Source organism: Tauraco erythrolophus, chromosome 16, assembly GCF_009769465.1.
Source record: "Tauraco erythrolophus isolate bTauEry1 chromosome 16, bTauEry1.pri, whole genome shotgun sequence".
In the NCBI taxonomy this organism is placed as follows: Eukaryota; Metazoa; Chordata; class Aves; order Musophagiformes; family Musophagidae; genus Tauraco; species Tauraco erythrolophus.
In genome coordinates, this window is record NC_141480.1 from 178,753 (window position 1) to 202,122 (window position 23,370).

The following is a 23,370-nucleotide window of genomic DNA, read 5'->3' on the forward strand; positions in this document are numbered from 1 at the left end:
AAGAGCAGTCTTCTCAAGTCGCTCCATGATGGAGTTGGGGAAGAAAATTAACAAGGATAACTACTATATCATATATATCCATCATTCATTTGCCTCCTCTGCTCTGGGCAATTCTGGGCACTGTCATGCCAACTTCTTCTGCTCATAGAAACAGTATAGCAAAATATAGCCCTTTTTACATCCTCCTCCCACATCATCCTCTAATGCCCAGGGACCCATCTTCACATGTCATGACTGTACCTTCCACAAATCCCAGATCACATACCTTTCCTCAGAAAAGCTCAGCAAGCACAAGCAAGAATAAATTCAGAAAATAAGATAATTTAAATCCACAGGATCAGCATGGTCAGCACTGCGTACAGTGTCTGCCCCTGCCTCCCTTGCAGCTCTTACTGTTTACTGTGTTCTCTGCAAACTCCATGGAGTCTCTGGGAGAGTCTGATGAAAAGAGATACATCCTTTGCTGTGCCTGACAACCACATAAGACAACATACATGTTTGCTGACTACAGCCAGGATCAACACAAGAGCCAGCTTTACCTCTCTAAAAGCCTCAAAATCATAAGTTATTTTTGCCCTCCTTCCTAACCAATGTAGAGAAAAACCTTAATCAACTAAACAGATCCTGTACCACATCCTAGAATCTGTTAACTTTAAGATCAGTTCAGGTAAGGGAGAAAAAGTTACTCACCCTGTGAATCCACTACATAAATTAGGACAAGTGCAGCGGAAGTAAAATCACTAAGCAAGTGCTGTACAATTGATAGGAGAACAAATTCAAGCCACTTATTATACAAACATTCCTTGTACCTGATCTGAAGTCCTTACAATTGATCTACTTTAACATGGGCCTTTTCTTCAATTCTGTTCAGATATACCACTGTACGTTTGAACAAATCTGTGTGCCTTTCTCCTGCTGTGCGTAGGGGCTTGGTGAGCAAAAGGCAACGTGGTGATAATGGGAACTGTGAGCTGATGACTAGGGTGGTTAATAACAAGGTAAGAATGCTTAGCAATGTTTAACAAAAGCATAGAAAGTGCTTAGAAAAATGGGGTATTTTCAGGCTCACTGGGTCTGATGACCCTTAAATATCTCAAGATATTTCATGAACTGGTTGAAATAATGACAGATTCATGGCGGGTGAGTCAGATACCAGGAGTATTTTTCAGGCCCAAACCTGCCTATGTAGAAAGAGACAGGAAGACAGGCTAAGGATTATGAACCAATGAATTCGCCTGTAATCTAAAAAATAATCATCTGGTGCATACAAATTGTTTGTGAAAATGAATAAGACTACTACTTACCTCCAAGACAGTTTGCCAAGAATTAAACTACTTTCTCTTTCAAAGTAACAGCCCTTATAGATAAGGGGGAAGCAGAAAAGATCACCTGTCTTGACTCTAGTGAGCCTTCTGAAGCTGCTTCATGTGATATTGTAGTCAAGCTAGGGAATCGAATTGTGGGGCCCAGAACTGCACACTCAAGGTGTCGTGGTTTAGCCTCAGGTGGCAACTAAGCACCATGCAGCCGTTCACTCACTCTTAAAAACACCTTTCTCCCACCCCTCCTTTCTTCGCAGCTCTAGCTTCTCTCCCCAGTGGCGCAGGAGAATGAGGAATGGCAGTTGCAGGTCAGTTCGTCACATCATGTTTCTTCTGCTCTTTCCTCCTCGAAGGACTCCTTACACTCTTTCCCTGCTCCAGCGTAGCGTCCCACCTCATGGGAGACAGTCCTCCACGAACGTCTTCAACATGAGTCCATCCCGTGGAGTCCAGTCCTCACCCATCAGACTGTTCCAGTAGGGGCTTTTCCTACAGAGTCAAGGCTTTTTCATGTGCAGCCACCTGCTCCTGGCGTGGAGTCCCTTCCCATGGACTGCAGATGCGGCTCTGCTGCACGAGGTGGCACTGCTGCAGCACCACAGGGACCACAGCCTCAACCTGGTGCAGCCAACTGCTTTTCCAGCGCATCTCACTCCTAGGAAAAGGGGATTAGGACAGGTCTCCCTTGAGAGATGGCACAAACAGACTGCAGAGCCCTACAGAATATCTAAGTTCCTGACCCTTCTTAGACCTGCATGAGGGGATTTTTTTTTTCACCCCAGGGCATTAGGTGGGCTACAGACTCCGGTACGGTAGCCCCTGTGTGTGTGTGTTCATCAAGAAGAGATGGTGCTGTACTCCTTTGTGTTACTCCCAGCTATCGTGCCTCCCCAACCATACGACCTACCACTGAGCAGGGCCCTGGAGATCTAGCTAGAACATATTCTATTTTATTACAAATTATCTAGATCATTGGGGTAAAAGAGGTGCATGAGCATACCTGCAATGGTGCCTCAGCTATTGGCACAGCTTCCCTTCAGCATGGCTTAGTTAAAATAAACCACCACCACAACAGTGTCTATATATTGCTACTAAGAAAAAAAAAAAAAAAAAGGACAGCTTTACCCATTTGGCTTGCACGCAAAATCTGAGAGGTAAGGCTTACCTTCTCAGCAATTAGCCAAACCATGTTAGTGTTCTGGAGCACATTGCGTATTGCACACGGAGCCATATTTTACGTTTTTTTTTTTTACTTTTTACTAACTTTCATTCATGCTGACAGACCTCCACCTCTGTATAAAAATCTCAGTTAAAACCTGTCTTGAGTGCAGTGAGGTATCCTTCTGGACTGCCAACGCTATCTTACTGATGGCGCTTAAGGCAAGTACTTTGTTGGATGCTTAAAAAGAACAGGAGGAATAGGAGGGAAGAGAGGACAAAGAAATCCTAGAAACCTTGTTGCCAGGGGCAGAACTAGTAGAGAAAGCTTCGTCCATCTGGACACAGCAGCTCTATGTTGTGGTCCAAAGTCCTGCCGTGTGGGAGCGGCTTGTACCTGGGTCTTTCCTGGTAGTCTCTAAAGCACCTAAAGCTGCTGATAAGATGTAAAGTAAACAGCCCCTGCACTGCTGCCCTGCCATGTGCCATCTCTTTTACAAACAAAGAGGAGAAAATGTACAGGAGTGATTAAAATAAAAACCTACTGCAAGCAGCTGGAGCCTGTTGCCTCTGGTTCCGTCTTCCACAGCACTGAAAGGTAGTGAAGGTGGCAGCAGGGTGGGATCACTGATCTTTACTGCCTACTGTGCCTTAGACTCCTCTGTCTCCTGGCTTGAATGAATGGAAACCCAGTCCACTTCACTGCAGAAAGCAGCTGTAGGGCTGCTACTGAATCAAGGGGAAGTAATCTAATATGTGTTCTGTAACTTGATTCCTCTCATACCTGTATCTGTCTTGTCACTGCCAGATTCCACTGTCCTGCATGCTACTTTAGCTTCACTTGAGACAAGGAGAGCAAGTAGTTGCTCTGACGGTATGCATCATGGATATACGTGGATCAGAACAATGGGCTCACAGTGCATCACTTAAATGTCTTTGAATCAAAATGTAAGGCATTATTAAAGCTACTTTTTCTATGTTCCTGTCTCTGGAAAAATTTAGACTTAAGGTAGTAGAGCAGTACTGTTCTAAGGAGCTCCTTCTTTTAGCAAAGAATCATTTAATAGTATCCAGCCTGAACAACCCAAGCTACAAATTGTGGCCATCATTACCTCTTCTATCACCTGCCATTGCCAACATGAGTTTGGTTTTGTTGCCTTTGCCACTCACCTTCGGGTAGCTGTAGGCTGATAATAGATCACCTTTGAAACTCCTCTTTGCCAAGCAAACAAGGCCATCTCTGTCAACCTCTTTATAGGTCACATGCTACCATCTTGGTAGACCTCCACTGGACCCTCTCTAGTTCCTCCACATCCCTCTTGAACTTCAGGGGTAGGGAACCGCACACGGCAGTCCAGGTGTGGCCACACCAGCTGAGTAGACAGGAATAACTTCCTTCAGTTTTTGGCCACGTTCTTGCTAATACAGTATGGTGTGTGGGTTGTCTTATTCAAGATCAGCTCTTACTGGTATCCATGGCAACTTCCATGTCCTTTCAGTAGGGCTGCTCCTCAGCCAGTCAGTCCCCAGCCAGAACAGATGCATGGGGTCACTCTGCTGTGTTACAGAACTCCACTTGCCTTCCTAAACTTTACAAGGTGCCTGTTGACCCAGTCCTCATGTCTCAAAGTCACTCTGGATTGAAGCTGTGTTGTTCAGCATGTCAATTGCTCACCCTAAATTATTATCATTGTAAATTGCTACTTCCTTTTTTCTGTAGGATTACTTACAGACAGTTATTCTCACTAAAGATATAGCGTATCCATTAAGCTCCATGACTTTGTACCTATCCAGACAGACATCTAAATGTCTCTGATCTTCCTGCTGTGGGCCACACTGAGGCTAAAATACAAAAGCAGCTTTGAATGCTTTATTCACAGGAACAAAATAATAAAACTATCTGAGGCAGAAGTGGCCAAATACCACAGGTACTGAAGCAGAAAACTGTGGATAGCTGCTATGGATGTCAAACCCCTGAACCTTCTTTGGCAATGAGCAGCCAGAGCTGTTTAGTGCACTAGCACTCATGCTAGGAAATGAAAGAGGTTTTTATTTGGTTTTCTATGAATATAGACATTAACTTCTGCTGGGCTGTTTGCATTAGGTTAATATTTCTGTAGTGTACAGGTGTTAATATGAGCTGTGAGTGTCTGGTGTCTGTCTCTAGCCCTGTAAAGAGCAGACTGTGGTGCTGTAAATATTAGCCCAGGCAGAGAAGTGTTTGCACAGCCCTCCTCTGTGCTGCCTCCAGCAGTAGTACTCTGACAGTACTTCTTACAAACGACCCAGGCTCAGCGGTCAGAGCCTCAGCATCTTCTTGCATGCAAAACCATGCTCTGGTTTTGACTCAAGAAGGGTTGTGATCAAATCCTGAAAAAAAGCAGCAGAACTATAAACTTCATGAGATTAGTACCACACAAAATAAGGCACGACTAAGTGACTCAGCACATACTGCACGAAAATGCTTGATCAAACCCACTCTTCACTGGCTGTGGCAGTCACAGATACAAAGAAATGCCTAGCACATTGGCAACTGGAATGTTATTACAGACCTGCAGTTCAGACCTGCAACACACTGGAACTGCTACTTGCTTTAATACATTGAGATGCAGTCATTTCAGAGGGAAACTAATGATTTGTGCTGTTGATTTGTTCAAAAGGGTTTCCCAGTAACGGGAAGGACTGTCCATTGCTGTTGATTTGAACAGAAGAGGAAACTGCAACTATCCTCCTGGAGATACTGTAGGGATCCTCATGCCACCAAAGAGAGCAACACCTAATGAGGAAACAGCACCAGAATGGTGAACGGATTCTTTGTTTCACAGAGGGTCCTGTGTGCACCTCATACACAGTCATGCGGTAAGACGTAACACAGAGGTGGCCTGCCATGTGTCCAAACCTGCTGAATGAGTTCTTAATGTGTTGGAGGAAAAGCTTTCATACACTGTATCAAGTCTTTGTACTGCTTTCAGCCTATGAAGGAAGATGAACTGCAATGGCTCCAATGAATTTCAAGAATGTGAGGTTTTATGCTAATATTTTTCATTAGAAGCAGTTGGATTGTAATCTGCACTGCAAGGACCAGAGGATCCAGACTCATGAATGACAAAACAAAAATGAAAAGCAAAGTAACTCAGCATTCTGGGGAGAAGGAGGGGTAGTGAGGGGAGGAAACGTACAAAGGTATCCTGGTCATGCTGCCTGTAGTACACCAAGATGGAGAGAGTGTTCCTACGACTGCTGTAAAAGCAGTTGCTCTCTTTGGCTGATGGTTCTCAGTGTAACACTCAAAACAAGACAACCTTCATGAGGATGAAAGAATGATGAAATAGGCAATGCAAACCTGATGCCCGATTACCTTGCACACAGCTGTCCTCTTCAATCTCGATGCGCATCAGGCAAAGCAGGGTTTACTTCAGGGAATAAAAGCAGAGGAAGATCACTCCAGAGTCAGAGCACAAGTTCTATCTTCGTGGGCTTCAGTAGAAAGGAACTGCAGGTCTGTAATAACATTGACTCTGGTTCTGCCTACTTGACCACAACACACTGCTTTACTGAATGTTTCCTTTAGCTCTTTTGAAGCGAAAGCCCATCACCTGTAGATGTGCAGGGATGACACCCTCCAACCAGATGCTGAGGAGCAAACTCTCTTCGGACTCTAGGAAAAGAGTGTGACCACATGAATGTGACTGCATAGCTCTGGACTCAAAGAATTAGCATGCAAATTGACTTCCTTGATGAGTTTGGGCAACTCTGCTTCGAGTTCCCATGTGTAAATGGTAACAGGTCTTAGGAGCTTGTGTTTAAGTGAGTGTGTTTAAGTACTTAAGTGACAATACACTGCCCAGGTACTGCTTAGTTATGAACAGAATGGTGCTTACTGCAGTAGGTATTGACAAGATGCTATGGACAAATCTGCCAGGACAAGAAAAGAAGGAACAAGGTGTCAAATTTTTGCATGTGTTTAATCCCCGTGCAATCTTGATGCACAAGGTTAACGCTTCAATTTTGAGTAAAGCAAAATACTGGCAAAGATTTGACAAGAATTTACTTACTATGAGCCTTAGTCACATATCTATTTCATCACAGGACCTGATGTCATCACTAACCCCAAATCAGCTAGGACCTGCATGAACCTGCAAAAAGCAACAAAGATAACACAAACTATGGAACTGGTACTAAAAGCTGAGGAGATCAGATGAGAGTTTATCACTGCTTCTGCAGCTTTTTGAGAAGGTCAAAGGCCTGGACCTTTCATGAAATTAGAGAGACTGATTCCTGGGATATTATACATTACACTGGTAAGATGACTCCCATAGGTCAGAGTTAGCCTATACAATTTCAAATGGAAAGAGTGATGAAAGCTCTGGTTGTGAGAGATTTGTAATTATCCAACTCTCTTGAGACCTGTAACGTGGTAACAGTGCTGCTCTGCATGTGTGCAGGGAGGGAAGAATAACCAAATAACCTTGCACGTCATGGTCCCAGGCAAAGATACATACAAGTATGCAAAAATCGAGAAAGGGACCATTTCACTGCGGTCATAGGCTGTGCTGACTATTGGGGCTTCCCAGAGAGGTTGTGGAGTCTCCTTCTATGGAGATGTTCAAAACCCACCCGGACACGTTCTTGTGTGATCTAATCTAGGTGGTCCTGCTCTGGCACGGGGATTGGACTAGATGATCCTTTGAGGTCCCTTCCAATCCCTGACATTCTGTGATTCTGTGTGATTCTGTGATGGGTAGTGAATTGGCCCACTCTTCACCAGACATTAAGCTCCTCTACTTGGCCACTTTTCAAGTGTCCTGGTTTTAGCTGGGACAGAGTCAGCTCTTCTAGAAGAGCTTCGTGTTTTGGTTTTACTCAGAGGCTCGCTCTGAGAAGAATGTTGGTAACACACTGATGTTTGTAGTTGGCACTGAGGTCTCAAGGACTTTTCAGCTTGCCGGGTTCTTGCCAGTGTGCAGGAGCACAACAGGATAGGGGGGGAGCATGGCCAGGACAGGGAGTCTACAACTCTCCTTATGATTTGTACTAGAACTTAAGATTGAGGGCCAAACTGGCCAATTAGTATTCCATATCATGCAGCGTCATGCCCAGTATAAAACTGAGGGTCAGCCGGAAAGCAGGGCTTTTTGCCCTTTTGGGACTCTCACTTTCAGACTCTCAGAGTCCTTTCTCTCTGTCTCGGGGCCTCCCATTCATCCGGGATTGCGGTTTCGGGTTTTATCTGTTTTGGGATTGCAGCTTCGGGACGAGACGGGCCTTGGTCAAGGGGTGGTGAGCAATTACACCGTACATCTCTCGTTTGTATATATTTATCCTTGTACATATCCGTACATAAATATATTGGTAGTGGTAGTAGTAAATTGTTCTTATCTCAACCCTCAGGTCTCTTTTCTTTTTCTTCTTTGATTCTCTCCCTCATCCCTGGGGGTGGGGGAGTGAGCGACTGTGTAGGGCTTGGTTGCTGGAGTGGCCTAACCCACGACACCAAGGCAACTTGAAAACACTGCTACAGAGTTCAGCTTTAACATGGAAGAAAGAATTTTCCCTTTCCTTTTCTATCTGCTGCAGAGCATAATTCAAAGCTGAGTTAGTGAATCATTTCAGTGGGCTTTAGGTGAAGATTTATAATCACAGAATCAGAAAAAGTTCCACAGTCTGGAAAGGAACTTGAAAGATCCTCTAAACTATTCTGTCATACTGAACTGTCTAGATCTGTTCTTAAAGATCTCCAGTACATATAATCTCTTCTTTTTCTTCTTTACCCACAAAAGTTGTTACCCCGTTTTAGAATAAATTGTATTGGTCGTTGTCAAATCTATCTGCGAGACAAAGAGCAAGTCTGTTATTTTCCACATGCTAACAGATTGTTAACGCGTTCCAGAATTTTCCTAGAGCTTGAAGTTAAGATTAATTGTTCATATTCTTTCCTTTCTCAAGGCACACACACAGTGTTCCTTTCTCCAGGCTTTTCTCCTGTGAGATGTTGGCTATCAATTCAGTGAGTTTACTGAAATCTATCTTTGCTTTGGAGAAGCATAAAAGCAGCAAAATAGAAACAACAGACTAAGGATCACAGACTGACAACCACTACCATCCAAATTGCCCTTTACATTTGTATTCTCAAAAATCTATACCTGTCAGCTACAATCAGGTCTAGCAGAGCTTCCCCTCCTGTGGTTGTCATCATCTTCTGTACCAAGAAAGTCAGTAACATTTTTCACAAACTTCCTGTACCACCGGTACTCCTGTAATGAGGGATGCCTGGGCAGCTATAACCTCCCACTGCTGTGCACTGGATGATTCTGCTTAGTTTTACTGCCAGGCAGCCTGGAACATAAACAGTAGTGCCCAGTTTTCTTCCCTTTTAACACTCACTCAAATTCCTTAGAAAAGATCCTTCTATAGTCTCAAAGCAAGTATACAAATCTATGACATAGAAGGCAACATCTCTCCTTCTTCTGCCTGGTATTCCTCACAAGCTGCACATCACTGTATTAATATTCCAGTCATAGTAATGAGTTACCGTGCCACAGTTTTAATTTGGATCCTGATTAAAAACTTTCAGATCCCCTTGTTTATTACTATTATTTCTCACAAAAGCATAGAGAAGTTCACAGGACCAAGACACTTCTTGTTTTTTCATATGTCATCATTACAAGTAAACCTTTTTGCTCATAGTTTTTCTTCAGTCTAACTGCTGTTTCCTCCTCCTGAATAGCAACTCTAAATAATTCTCTACAAAGTTAAAGGGGCTCCATCCCATCCACCATTTTCCTTAAACTCCTCCGACTATTAGACTTTGATTAGACTTCAAGCCATATCAAGAATGATTTTTCTGTCCTCCTTAAGCATGCAGTAAGAGTCCAGTGTCAGTGGGCAACTTGTTCACATTCAGAAGAATTCTCTCGCAGCAGCTCGCTGCAGTAAGCAGGGTTAATCTTTTCAACACCCAATGAGAGGACGGTACCATTGCACTGGATTGTGAATACTTAATGTGTTTGCACAATTATTATCCTTTCAGTTGGGCTTTTCGGGCAGATGGGGTAGGTCTCTACTTGTGCAAAAAATCGACCTGCAAAAGGTTTGCCTCATTTTCATATACTAATGTTTGACATGCACATGTTGGACTGTTGCTTTTTTGTTGGTTTTTCATTGGTTCATTTGACCTTGAGATGCAAACGAAAAAGGAGGATCTGTTCAAAAAGAAGCAGAGCTGTGTAAATGCCAGGTAGACTCTCAGAAACGCCATCCTTAGTGTGGATACAAACAAATAGGTCAATCAAGGCAGAGCACCAGGTAAGATACTGAAATAAGACCCTTCACAACAAAGCCAATAGGAAGGAGTCAGAAGCTCACTCATCCCTCCTGCAGACCAAAGAAGCACCAAGAGTGCTTTATTCTAAATTTATTCAAAGGCCAGTCAGTATCTGCCCCCTCCAAGAACACTCCCTGTGTTTAAGACTTTCTTTTACCAAAGTTCACCCCTGTGGTCGCTCCTCGCTGAGCAATCACAGCTTTGCCCTCAGTGTCAGGACGTACTACGAATCAATAAACAAGTCTTCCACAACCCCTTTCAAAACCGCCCCTTTTGAAACGTCCTTGCAAACCCCGCCCGAGAAGCGCGTCCCCGCACTGCCGGCCCCGCGGGGCGCAGCAGCCCCCCCAGACGCTCGGGCACAGCCGCAGCGGGCTGCCCCGCTGCCCGACCTCCGCCCCGCCACCGGCCCGCCGCGGCTCTCGGCGTAGCTGCGACCCCGCGGGCGGACGCGCCGAGGCCGAGCGCTCGGCGGGCACCGCGCCCCCGAGCCGGGTCCCGGGGGCGGGCCGGGTGGGGGGGCGGCACTCGCCGCCCGCACCTCGGCGGGGCGGGCCGGTCGGGGCCGGGCCGGGCCGAGGCGGGGCGGGGCGGCGGCCGCTCCCACGCCGGCGGGCTGCGCGCAGCATGTGCGCTGCGGCCCCAGTGCTGGGAGGGAGCGACCGACCGCCGGCGCCGGGCGCCAGCATGGGGCTGGCCCTGCTCCTGGGGCTGCTCCTTTCGCGAGCCGGTAACACCGCCCGGAGCGCGAGGTGGCGGACGGGGCGGGCGCCGGGCTCGGGGCGGGCCGGGGAGTGCGGCGGGGCAGGGCCGGGCCGGGCGCGTCCCTCGTTCCTCTCCCGGCGAGCGGGGTCCGCGTCCTGTGCCCGCGGCGGGGCGGCTGCAGGCGGCAGAGGCGGCGCCGGGGTCGCGGCGTTAGGGCGGCCGGCGCTCCCGGGTGCTGCGCGGGCCCGCGGCACGTCCCGAGCTCGGGGCTCCGGTCCGCTGCCCGTCCCTCCCTTCTCCGGCCACCGGCTCCGGCTGCCGCGAGCGGCGGGGGGCGCACGCGGCAGGGGGAGCCCGTTTTCCAGCCCAGGAAAGGCTGCTGCCACCCGAAACGTGAATTGCAAACGGCTGGGACCGAACCGGAGGGACGCGCCGGGGAGGGGAAAGGCTCGTCCCGAGGCGCGAGGAGGGGCAGGTGCCGGGGGCTGATCCCTGGACGCGGCAGGCGAGGCACAAAGCGAGCATCTGCTCTGGCTGGACCTGTCTGACAGATCCTTGCTGCACCTCGCTGACACTGACTTTGCTGAGAGCCTGTTTTGATACCCACCTTCCATGCATTCCCCCTCTGAAATGCTTCAGGCTGATAGTTTTCCGAGATGAGGCTTAGTTTGCAAAGACCAATCCAAGGAGCTCCTGCAGAGATGCAGCTGTTTGTTCTACTCTGCCTTCTACTACTGCTAAGTCACAAGAAGGAGAGAAACTATTCCTCTTTCCAGTTCATCTCTTGTGCAGCCTTCATGGCTGATGTGACTAGAAATACAGAAATTTCAAAACTGCTCTGAAGCATTCCTAGACCCTGGCTATGGGATGGCAGTGCTCTACATTCCGAAAAAGCTGCAGCTGCTGAATATGACAATGACTGTGATAAAAATGGGCTATTGCACTGAGACCTCAGCAGAACTTGCAGCCACATGAATACAATAGATTTCCCACAATTTTCCTTGTCCAAATACTAATGCTTCTTTGATAACTGCTTAATAAAGAAAGGTTTCCCTTCTGCAATCGTATTCTCTATTGATAGCATCGTGCACCAGGGGCAGCAAAATAAAATATATATATATATGACAAGGTGTGGAGTGAAAAGGGAGAATAAATGGGTATTGTATTACCTATCCCTTTTTTTCTAAGGTATAAATAATCATAATCTGTGAATGAATTATTACCTTTTAACTTTTTTGGTTTTTTAAACTACAGAAGGGACTTCTCTACACATGTATCTTTAACATGTTCTGCAACCAAGACCATAAGTCTAGGAAAGAATTAGCCTTCTCATTCTTTCACGTTATTATTTGGAATACTAAGACAAAGTTTTAAAAAATGAAAGAATGTCAAGTATTAGGGCTTAAGAGAACACATAGCTACTAAATGATGTCTGTAGAGGAGGACTGTTTTAAATTTTAGGTTTACAGCAGGTTCACCTGAAGCATCTGGTACAGGCCTGTGGTAGAAACACAGACCATCCACTTATGCCCAGCTCTGCTCTACCCTGGCAATTACCGTATCACTTTAAAGTTTTTAAAATGTCATTTGAAGCTCAGGTGCATGCTAGGCAATATTCTTAAGGCTAGGAAAGTACATCTTGTCCTTTTACGAACTTCCTACAACAGCTGTTGCAAGCCACTGTTGGAGATGGGATACTGGGGGAGATGGTGGAGTAGATCAGTTCTCTCAGTTTAGCATTCCAAAAGCTACTGGAGAGAATGGACTGATTTTCTATTGGAAGGCTGCACTGACTGCAACCTTATAGGATGTAATCATGCTTGGAATGTTCACTAAGGTTGTGAATTCTAGGGGTAATCACTAGGTGTAATGCCTAACCAAAACCCACTGTGCTAGGTACAAAGTATTTCTGATGAGAGGTTTGTTTTTCAGGGAGCTTACAGAGTCATACAGTCTCTACCTAACAGCGAGATGAACAACAAAGTACAGTAAGTTGCTAGAAAAGCAAAGAAATTTTTACAAGTGAGACAGAGACACCTAGATAGTATCACTGGGCAGTACGAAAAGTCAAAAGTTTGAGCAGCAGAGCGGCATAGATTTATGCAGCCTACTGCTTCTAGCAAATAAACTGATGAAGCCAGCAAAAGTGAAGGAAGTGAGAGAACAAATTAGATGGAGAAGACGGTACACCAGGTAATAGGAGTTGTACCAAGACTTTTCTCTCATCTGTAGTGAAGGCAGACTGAAATAGTACTACTGCACCTGATGAACAAGAGACTGATAGGTAATATCAGGTACCCAAAGAACATTAAAGGTAGTGTAAGGCTTGGCACAGTTATTTCCTAAAACCAGCCAAACAATATTGTCCTGAAGGGAAGAACCATACTACCCTATATATAAATTTTATTCGCAAACAGTTTTGTTCCAGGTCTTCATTGCACTTGTACTGCAAACACAGATTCCTACACTACAGAAATGAAGAAAGATTACGGACTGAATTCACTTACCTGTGACAACACAATGCTAGGTATCACCCCAGAGTTACCCTTAGGAGACAACAGTCCATACAAAAATCTAAGAAGCTGGAAAAAAAAAGTCTGGTTTTAAAGACTATATTGTTAAATTGAGATTATTTAACACTTCCACATAAGGTGGTGCGTGTATGTATATATATAACCAATGCATGTGTAACACAAATATACACACACAGAGATAGTCAGAGTTCACAATCAACCAACAGATGAAAGCTGACAAGCCAAGCCTGCATCCCAGCATTTTTGGCAGAGATTTCAGGGAATGGGTTCTATATACTTAAATTGATTGCATATCAGCACTTCTATATGAAATTACTTGCCTCTTATGTTAAGGATTTCTTCTATTATGCAAAAAATACACATCCATAAGTTTCAAAGCTCAGTAAAGTAGTTGCTTTTACACCTTACAAATGGCTTTCTCAGTACATCTCTGAATGTCCAGTATGAACTTCAGCAATGGCAGCAGCACTGACTCACAGCACAGTATGGTGTTACCATGTGCTTATTGCACTGCAGTTTTCATCACCCAGATATAAGAGCTTCTTAAAGGAGGCCTCAGCAAGGCCAAGGTTTCCACAGGGATTTGCTACTCCATAAAATACATAGCCATCCCTGATCCTGGACAAGTTGAAAGAGTTAAGGGTGATAAAAAAGGTTTTATTAAAATTATTTTTGAGACTTTTCTTTAACCTTTTGTTCCCTCTTGCCTACGTTAATGCTCATCCTTTTATTTCTAAATGGAGACAGTTCTTGTTCCTTACTACTCCATATCACAGAATCATAGAACACCAGGTTGGAAGGGACCTCAAGGATCATCTGGTCCAACCTTTCCTGGCAAAAGTACGGTCTAGACAAGATGGCCCAGCACCCTGTCCAGCCAAAAGACCCCATCCAGTTCTGCCTCTTGAGAGGAGCCCTTACTGAATACAGGATGCCTACAGAACAATGACAAGGTGCTTGTGTGGCATTCATCGTGATTGTAATCCTAACAATCTTTTCCCTACTTGACCAGGAGACCTCCTGGCTCTGCCAAGGAGTGACTGCATAGCAGCAGAACAGCTGTGCCTCTTGGACTCTACCTGCAATGCCACCTACAGGGTCCTGGAAAACTGTGCCCTTGCTAAGACTCGTTTCCTTCCACTGGACCATGATAGCAGGGTCAGATGCCTGAATGCAGAGCTAGACCTCGGAAACAGCTCTTTGCTGCACTGCAAGTGTCACCGGCGCATGAAGAGACAGGAGCACTGCTTACGCATTTTCTGGACTGTTCACTCCAGTGTGACAGATGGTAAGATGAAATAATATGAATTTACAAGGTACTAGTAAGGCTCACCCCTGCCCCCATCTGAAAACAACTGCAAAAGGCCACTTCCCAACACTGCAGGTGTCACTTTGGAACCACATCTCTTAGTGAAGAGGAGTCATTACTGCTGTTTGACAAGCAGAGAAAACTGATGTGGGCTGGGACTGGCCCTTCAAATACACCAGGGACCCTAAGAAACAAAGGCAGCTACTCTGAGACAGTTAGATTTAGTGCTGTGAGGGGAGACTGATGTGAAAATCACCTCAAAACAGTCACGTCTGTCCATCACTGAAAGCAGACGTGATTATGACACACACTGTAATGGCCTCCTTGAGCATGCTCCTTCTTTCTGGCTTTAGTGGGATGCTTCCACTTGGCCTCCCACTAGAGACCACCTGTGCTGCCCATCTCCTTACTAGTACTGAGGCTGAAAAAAACCAAATGACAACACAGACCAAATTCCAGCCAGAGGAAATCTGATGACAAAAAGTTATGCTGTTTTTACACAGTAATACCTCTGCATCTCCACAGAACCATTCTTGGCATTTGGCTTGAGCAAGACAGAGCATCTCTGAAGTCCAGCCTGAGGAAACAGCCAGGCACAAATAAGAAAAAAATAAATTAAAAAAAGCATTTATCCACTGCATAAAATATCTTGTATCTTGCCTAGGTTATTTCAATTTGGAGACCTCTCCCTATGAGAATCCAGCAAATGAAGAACACTGGAAGACAGATTATAATAAACTGGCAGCTCTGTTATCAGGTAAGGATTGCAATGGTTACATGATATGATGCTGCCCTCCTTTATCTTTTCAGGGGCTGAAAATTATTAAGAACAATTTGAGGTAATGGGGCCTTTAATCAGAGGAACGCCTGCTCTGGATACTTGCCTGAATTTGTCTCCCCTACCAAGTGTAAATAAAACCACAGATCCAGGCCCATGGAACGGAGAATAATCCACAATGATGCATTGTCTGAAACAAACACCCTAACATGAAACAATTAAAAAATATGATTTTGTAACTAGTGTAACTGTCATACTACAGGCACATAGCAGGACTAACTTGCTTTGTTCATTTTGATGTTCCCAATCTGACAGTCAAGTAAGGGCTACCCCTACTTCCACACAGAATCTCTTCTGGAGACTTGCTTCATTGTTTGTGGGTTTCTTTGGACTTTATAGGCTCGCAGTTAGCAGGAGATGCAACAAATCCATGCCTGAAAGCAACTCATGTCTGTAATCTGAGCAAGAAGTGTGTTCGCCTGCGCACAGACTATGCCTCTATCTGCACCAAGGGAGCAGGAAGCGAGGACATGTGTGATCGTCGCAAATGCCACAGAGGGCTAAGGAATTTCTTTGAGAAAGTCCCCGAGGATTTCACCAAAAGGATCCTATTCTGTCCATGTCAAGATGAACTTTGTGGAGAACGACGGCGGAAGACTATTGTTCCTGATTGTTCCTTCCAGTATAACACCAAACCAAATTGCCTCTGGCTTCTGGACTCCTGCTTAGAAGACCATATCTGCAAGTAGGTCTGGCAGCAGCAGGCATTAGCCAGGAGAAGAGAACAGCATAGACACTGATAGTCTCATTTTCCTTCCTACAGATCCCGACTGGCTGACTTCCAGCAAAACTGTCAACCTGCAGACATGTCTCCAGATGGTTGCTCTCAGCACAACCATGCTGCATGCCTGCAGGCTTACATGGGGATGATTGGTAAGTTAAATCCACAGGAACATACAAGGTGGATGCTTTCAGGCCACAACCTTGCAGGCACGCTCTGATGCTGTGAAGGACCATCCTGCTCTTGTGCAGCAGACAGTGCTCAGTATACCAATGAATATGCCTTAGACTAATTGATGCCTCAGTCACCTGGCAGGGGCTCCTGACCTCCCCTGAGTAACATACTTACCTATCACAATGGAAGGCTTCTGCCTCCAGGGCAGCATTCCCTTTAGTATAACAGGACTCATGACGTTTCTTTCATTTGGTGAAGTAAATCCTGATTCCAGTTTCTGGGGATTTGGGACAGGCACGCCCATGACACCCAACTACATCAGTAACTCCAGCATCGAGGTCTCGCTGTGGTGTACATGTGAGAGCAGCGGCAACCAGAAGGAGAAGTGTGACCAGATACTTGGCATGTTCGAGAGCAACAAATGCCTTGGTAAGCATCAATCATATCAGAGAGTAAGAGAAACAGCTCAGCACAGAGAAATTCAAATCCTGTTGATTTCAAGATCCTATATTGCATTGCTCTTGCATATAGAATCATGGAATGGTTTGGGTTGGAAGGGACCTCCAAGATCATCTAGTTCCAACCTCCCTGCCATGGCCAGGGACACCAAATAGTATAGTTGTGTTTTCTTCTGCAGTGTGTCCATGATCTTCTACACAACCTATGGGACCAGCCTGGCTCTGCTCTCAGAAGCGTTTCTTTATCTTTTGGCAACACTTCTATTCATCTCAAACACCATGAAGCTATTTCCAAACAACATTCAAATGAAGGGGTTGCAAAAAAGAAATCACAAGGGGAGGCCAGACATGCTGTATCCGTAGGTTGCTAAATAACCACATCAGTGCACCAGGATTATGGGGTTTGGGATCCCCTCCTCCCCCTCCTCTCCTATGCTCACCCTTGGCCCTCACTTACTTGGTAAAGCTAAGTAGCTCCTGACACAACCCCTGTTACTAGATTCAGCAGCACAGCTTTTACAAAAATCCCGTTACGTGCAACTATGTGATCCTAAATCTCTTTTCTTTCCCTTGCATTTAGCAACTGACCTTAGTAAGATTTAAATATTTTATGTTTCTAAAAGCTTCCAAAGGATACCAAGGAAACCAGCATCATTAGATAAATGACTAATATTTAAACCTACCTCCTGCTGCACAAAAAAGCCTTACACTCAGTGCTATAGATACACCTACAACCTAAACATCCCATCTGAGATACTAGATACCTGCCCCTTACAAAATAGCTGGGAAAGTCCCAGAGTGGCCCAAAAGTCCTCAAGTACAGTGCAAATTGGCTTTGCAGTTTGCTCAACCTTACAAGTAAACCCACAAACTAACAGGCCATTCACTGCACAGAGAATATGTTATTTTCTAAATCAAAACTATATAGCTTGTGAGTACATTTCCTAAAATAGCTTCCTTAGACTTCTGTTCGCTGGACTCAAGGTGTGCACAAGAAAAGCACAGTAAGACTCTTGCTTTACTTCTGTTTGCAGAAAAGACCATTTGGTCTCAAATGCACCTGAAGCAGACAGCTCTAGAAAGACAGGAAGACTTAATTTATTCATCTTCCCTAAGCTTCCAAGGAGACAGTGCCAGTGCATCTCTTGCTTCAGAAATGTCCCAGGTATGCATTGCTTTGTTGCCCTCACAAATCACCGAGCCAAGTGGCCTAGAGACAGTAGTCAAAAAACCTTAGATCTGGAAATGCATGATTTTGGACAAAGTGAGGGATGCCACATGCATGCAGAACCTTGGACCAACTTTACCTCAAGCTATTCCTTCCACAGACAAGCAGAAATAGGAGACCGTGCTGCCTGGCCACAGGAGTTTCCTATAGTCTCACATTAGTGCTCAGGACTGGTGGCTCTGCAGCCAGACGTTTGGGCATAAATATGTCTAACTGGGATTCATTCCTGCTTTTCATTTCCTAGGTGGCTGAAGGGAAGACACAGCGAGACATGTCTGAGCACAGCAGTATGCCCATGGCCTCCTCTGTATATTCTGCAGCTGCTACTTCCTGGCCATCTCTGGCTCTGTTCCTGCCCCTGTTGCTGAGCCCACATTAACTTGGCATGAATAGCATCTTTCCTTCCTGCAATATTAATGCTATTCCATATCCAGGCACCTCCCACTACTGATTTACCTTTGGGAAACAGAAGGCTTCCAGAAAAGAGGAATGTAGCAGCCTTAACCCAGAACAACAGTCACTGAAAACCTCCCCGCAACTTGCAACCCACTTTCCTCCCATCAGTTTGCACTGAGCTCTGCAGATATGGTACCCACCATTGCTTCTGCCATGTTAGCATTTTGAGTAAGAGTCAGGCTAATATTCCAGCACAACATTTTAAAACAAAGGTCTGAGTTCTGTCAGAACTTGTACAGGGTTTGGTTTCTGACTGCAGGGAGCGATCTGACACAGTGTGTCCTACCACCCCTCTTCTGGAGCCCTTTCTCAGGCATACAATCATAGAATAGAAGAGATTGGAAGGGACCTTTAAAGATCGTCTAGTGCAACCTCCCTGCCATTGACAGAGACATCTTTCACTAGATCAGGTTGCTCAAATCCTCATCCAACGTGGCCTTGAACACTTCCAGGGAGAGGGCATCCACTTCTCTGGGCAATCTGTTCCAGTGTCTCGCCACTTTCATCATAAAAAATTTCTTCCTTATGTCCAATCTAAACCTACCTTCTTTCAGTTTAAAACCATTGCTCCTTGTCCTGTCACTACAGGCCTTGGTAAAAAGTATCTGTCTTATGATCCCCCTTTATATACTGAAAGGCCACAATAAAGTCTCACTGGAGCCTTTTCTAGGCTGAACCATGCCATCTGTCTCAGCCTTTCTTCATAGGAGAGGTGTTCCAGCCCTCTCATCATTTTCATTGCCCACCTCTGGACCTGGTTCAACGGGTCCATGTCTATCTTGTACTGGGCACCCCAAAGCTGGATACAGGACTCCAGCTGGAGTGGAGTAGGGTGGGATAGAGTAGAGTAGAGTGGGAGAATCACTTCTCTTGACCTGCTGGCCATGCTGCTTTTTATGCAGTCCAAGAGATGATATGGCTTTCTGGACTGCAAGCACATGTTATCAGCTCACGTCCAAGTTTTCATCCACCAGTATCCCCCAGTCCTTTTCTGCAAGGCTGCCCTCGATCCATTCATCCCCTGGTCTGTATTGATAATAGGGATTGTCCCAACCTAGTTGCAGGACATTGCATTTGGCCTTGTTGAACTTCATGAAGTTCATACAGGTCCACTCGTCAAGCCTGTCAAGGCGTGGAGTACAGCATACCATCCTAAAGACTAGAAGTCCGTGTGCCAAGGTGGGCCGCAAGTAAAGCTCGATAAACATACACATGAAGTCTCTGGTAAACACCAGTTCTGAATTACATTCTGTTCCTTTTTCAAATCTGTTAAGTATATGAAAAATACCATCCCAGATCAAGGACACTATGCTACAGTTTATATTCTTGCTCCTTTCTGTTTTGCCCCTTGCAACATATACATATCATCCATTATCACAGCTAGCAACAGACTTGGTTTTTTTGGGTTAAGATGGATTTCTGTGCTCAAACCCAGGAAATTTATCTAGCAGAGGATGACCTTGCCCGGCCTCAAGACAAACCTTAGTAATGCTTAGAGAACATATATAGCTTATCGAAGCAACGTTCAGTTGCAAAAATCTTGGAGCTGCAACTACCTTGTCTCCGCATACTGACATTGTCACTGTCCCCTTCCACACTGCCTGTCCAAATCTCCTCCTCCTCTGCCAAGCTGTGTGTCATGACCTGTTTATTCTGAGCGTAAACGTGTGCACTGTGTAACTGCTGTTATTTTGTACTGCATTTGCCTGTTAAAAAGTAGTGTTAAGTGAATATTGATTTCTGAGCATGGGTTAATAGTCCACAATCAATTGTGTGCAAGAGTTGCCTCATCAGCCAGCCCCTGCTTTCAGGATAGCTAGAAGCTCAGCTCAAGGCAGCTTCTCCACACGCACATACAGTGCTCCTTGCTCATCCTGTGAGATGAAACAGATCGGAATATTATACACAGCCAAACAATATTACAGTCCTGAATAGATGTAGAACAGGTGGGTACTTTTTACATTCTGTTTTATCTGTTGCCAGGAAGACACCAGCTAGGTAATATGCTGTGGTTCCCAGTCACTATCAGGCACCTTATTACTGAATCTTATATTGTCACATGTATCAGAGTAGTTATCCTCCTGCACTGGTAATGCTTCCATTTCAAATTCCAGCCTTCTCTGCTTCCTGGGCAGGTAGGGCAAGGAAATCACTGCATGGAGCAGAACCAGGTCCTCTGTCGCACGGAGAAGCAACACCTTACTTCCATGCAGTAGAAACAAATATGTCCTCTTAGTTAAAAGGAGTACAATTACTGGTATTTCCAATTACCTACTGAAATATGGCTATTTAGATCAAGAGACAGCACTGTTTCCACTTGTTTTCTACCATTCTTTAACGAAAACAGAGTCCATGTTCCAATATTTTAATATCTACATTAGACCATCCGCCATATGATGGGACTAGAAACATGTCAAGACTCTTGACTGTAGTGTAACAGTGTCTGTCATCTTCAGAATTTAGTGGAGAGTGATAGGGAAGAAGAAAACGTTGTTCTTTCCAATATTCCACAAATCAGTGAGAGTATTTGTGAGAACAATGGAGTAGATTTCCCTAAGCCACCTGTACCATACATACACAGCATACTGCATTCATCTTCTACTCATCTGCACTATGATCTTTCCTCTTTCCCCATTTTAGCCTCTAAGACAGGTTGATATGGAAAAAGGTATTAGCATTTTCTTGTTCATATTCATGGCACTGTGGACCTTTAGCCTCTTACCCCTATTAAGAAGGTTATTGATTGCAATTGCAGCCTCCTGTGGTGTCCTGAATTACAAAGGAAAGTGCTTGACACTTAGACCAATCCTGCTTCAGGCTGAAATTAAAGCAAAACATGTCAGTTTGGTTTTTTCTCCAAGTGTCCTGTGTCCCTTTTGCATGTACATATGCACCTTTAAATATGTGGCTGCCTCTTAGGCTTGTTCATCAATGACTGCAAACAAAATTCACCTCTAAATACACCTGCATTCACAAGTACTCACATTGCTAAGAGTAAAAACCCATTTTCACTTGGACTTTTGTAACACCTGATCTCCAAATATCACAGTTACTCAATTACACAGAATACATGCACAAGTATAACTACTACTAAGAAATATCATGCCAATATCAGTATCAGTTCAGTTCTGTTGGTACCACCGATGTTGAAAGACTGGCACAGTTACCTAAATCCATTCAGAACAGTTCTTATTAACTATACACAGGGCAATTCACAACACCTCTCAGCTTCTGTTCCCCAGAAACTGGAATACAATATCCTGTGAGTACCTTTGGTCTAAACACAAAATTAATCTAATAGAAATTCTCTACCCTGACAGTCTTAACATTGAGCTCTCAGTAAGCATATAAAAGGATAGAACATTCTAATTGTTGTAATGTAGTTTATTTTTTAAAGTGTAAAATAACGTCATATCTCAGTAATAAAATTTATCTCGCAACTCTAGAAATCTCCTGCCTTCCTTCTCCTGTAACAGAATCTATGCTCCTTGTCTCCTACTGCTGGAGGCATTATGGTAAAGAAACTTAAAGAACAGAGTTAGACAGAATCTCTTACAAAGCAATCTTAACTTTTAGATGTCACTCACTGTCAGGTACTTCAGACACTGCTTCTACAACTGTGACATAGCTTTAGATCCCTTAACATGGTCTAATGTAGCGTTTACAAAGGGCATTCATAGAGTCCTCCAGCAGGGAGCTCAGTCAGTGTGTGAGATGTTTCTTGTGTGACAAGTGAGAGAAGCAACACATCTTTCTTGCCCGAAGTCATAAGCAAGGTAATGCCAGAGACAAGCCTTGAATTTAGAAGTCCAAAATTATTGTCTCCTTGGCTCATTGAAATCATTCCCACTGCCTCCAACAAACACGTATGTTTCAGTAAGAATCAAGTGACTGCAGTTTTCCTTTTAAAGGGAGGCACAATATGTATTGCAGATGAGGAAAAACTAAGCTTTACTTCAAACAGTGATTCCTGGCTGCAGATCCCTGCATACCTCTTAAAACCTGCTGACAATAAAAGGTAACTTCCAGTTGACAAGACAACACTGCAGGTTTAGCACCTATAAAGAACGAAAGTATCTTTTTCAATACATCCTAAAAATCATCAGTCGCTCCATTTGCTATAATGGTAGGCGACTTCACACAAGAACATGGAAAACTTTCAAAGTAATCTTTGAGGTGTCCAGGAACCAGACAAAGCTTCTGCAGAACACGGTGGAGAAGCAGGAAGCCAATCGGCACCGCTGAGCACAACAGGATCATTCAGCACTGCTACGGAATCAAACCCAGCTGCTATTCTACAGCTGCTTCCCCCTTGGAAAGAGACACTGGTAAACACGATCAGAAGCTCATCACTTCTACCTCAGGGACTTTGTGGCTGAACCTTTTTTCAGTTGACGGAGGGTGGGCTGAGGCTGAGCCTAGTTGAGTCTCTAATGGAAGCTCTTCTTATAGGTGATTAGCTCTCCTCCAGGAAGGGACTTGCTGTTTGGGTTTCTTGCAAACCCCAGGGTTAGCAGAGGTCAGAGGATGCAGCACTTTCTCCAAATGCCTTCATGAAAATAGCCCCACATACTTTCCATTTACAGCTGATCACCTCCATTATCCCCAGGCTAGGAGGAGATGATCAGCAATTGTTAAGTGCTCGAATCAGACTAATAGCTCACTGCTAATTCCCCCAGTAATGTGAATCTAAATTCCTGGTAAACAAACTGACTGCTTTTCACACACAGGGATGAATGCCAAAAGCCTAATATTAGAGCTCTGGAGCTAAAGCTTTTAGAGCAATCCTGTCCACTCAAAGATGTTTAATGACATTATATTATGTACTAAATAATTAGAAAATGAAGGCCCACTTGGAATCAATGGGTTAATGTCTAATTAAGATGAAAAAGGGCCTCTACCCTGTTTTAAACAAGTTTATACTAAAACGGTGTACCTGATAAATGGCACTGATAACTATGTCTTTACCTTCGGGCAGAACAAGGCAGCCATTAAGCTATCACAAAATAATTGCGTGACTTTTGGCTCATCTTTCTTCTCATTGGTCCCACCTGTTTTCCTGTAAGGCATGAGATTCAGCTGTTCTTCCCCTCCTCCCAGCAGATGACAAAATTTACTAAGCAACATTCAAATAGCTTATCCT

The 23,370-nt window shown here is 44.7% G+C and overlaps 1 protein-coding gene across 1 annotated transcript; it reads left to right on the plus strand.

The window, feature by feature from the left end:
• Positions 1-10,491: 10,491 nt before the first annotated feature.
• LOC104370702 (GDNF family receptor alpha-4) lies at positions 10,492-18,150 on the plus strand. The gene is made up of 8 exons (XM_086621714.1): positions 10,492-10,534; positions 14,056-14,331; positions 15,017-15,109; positions 15,530-15,875; positions 15,954-16,063; positions 16,380-16,514; positions 17,578-17,708; positions 18,016-18,150. Exons 1-8 carry the CDS (start codon positions 10,492-10,494, stop codon positions 18,148-18,150), a joined length of 1,269 nt encoding a protein of 422 aa, XP_086477840.1.
• Positions 18,151-23,370: the final 5,220 nt, after the last annotated feature.

What these genes read in the sequence shown, in the direction of transcription:
- LOC104370702 (XM_086621714.1), top strand. Translation starts at nt 10,492, where the DNA reads ATGGGGCTGGCCCTGCTCCTGGGGCTGCTCCTTTCGCGAGCCG. An exon ending in GCTGCTCCTTTCGCGAGCCG is followed by an intron (nt 10,535 to 14,055) that starts GTAACACCGCCC and finishes CTACTTGACCAG; the next exon opens with GAGACCTCCTGGCTCTGCCA. An exon ending in TTGCTTCAGAAATGTCCCAG is followed by an intron (nt 17,709 to 18,015) that starts GTATGCATTGCT and finishes TTCATTTCCTAG; the next exon opens with GTGGCTGAAGGGAAGACACA.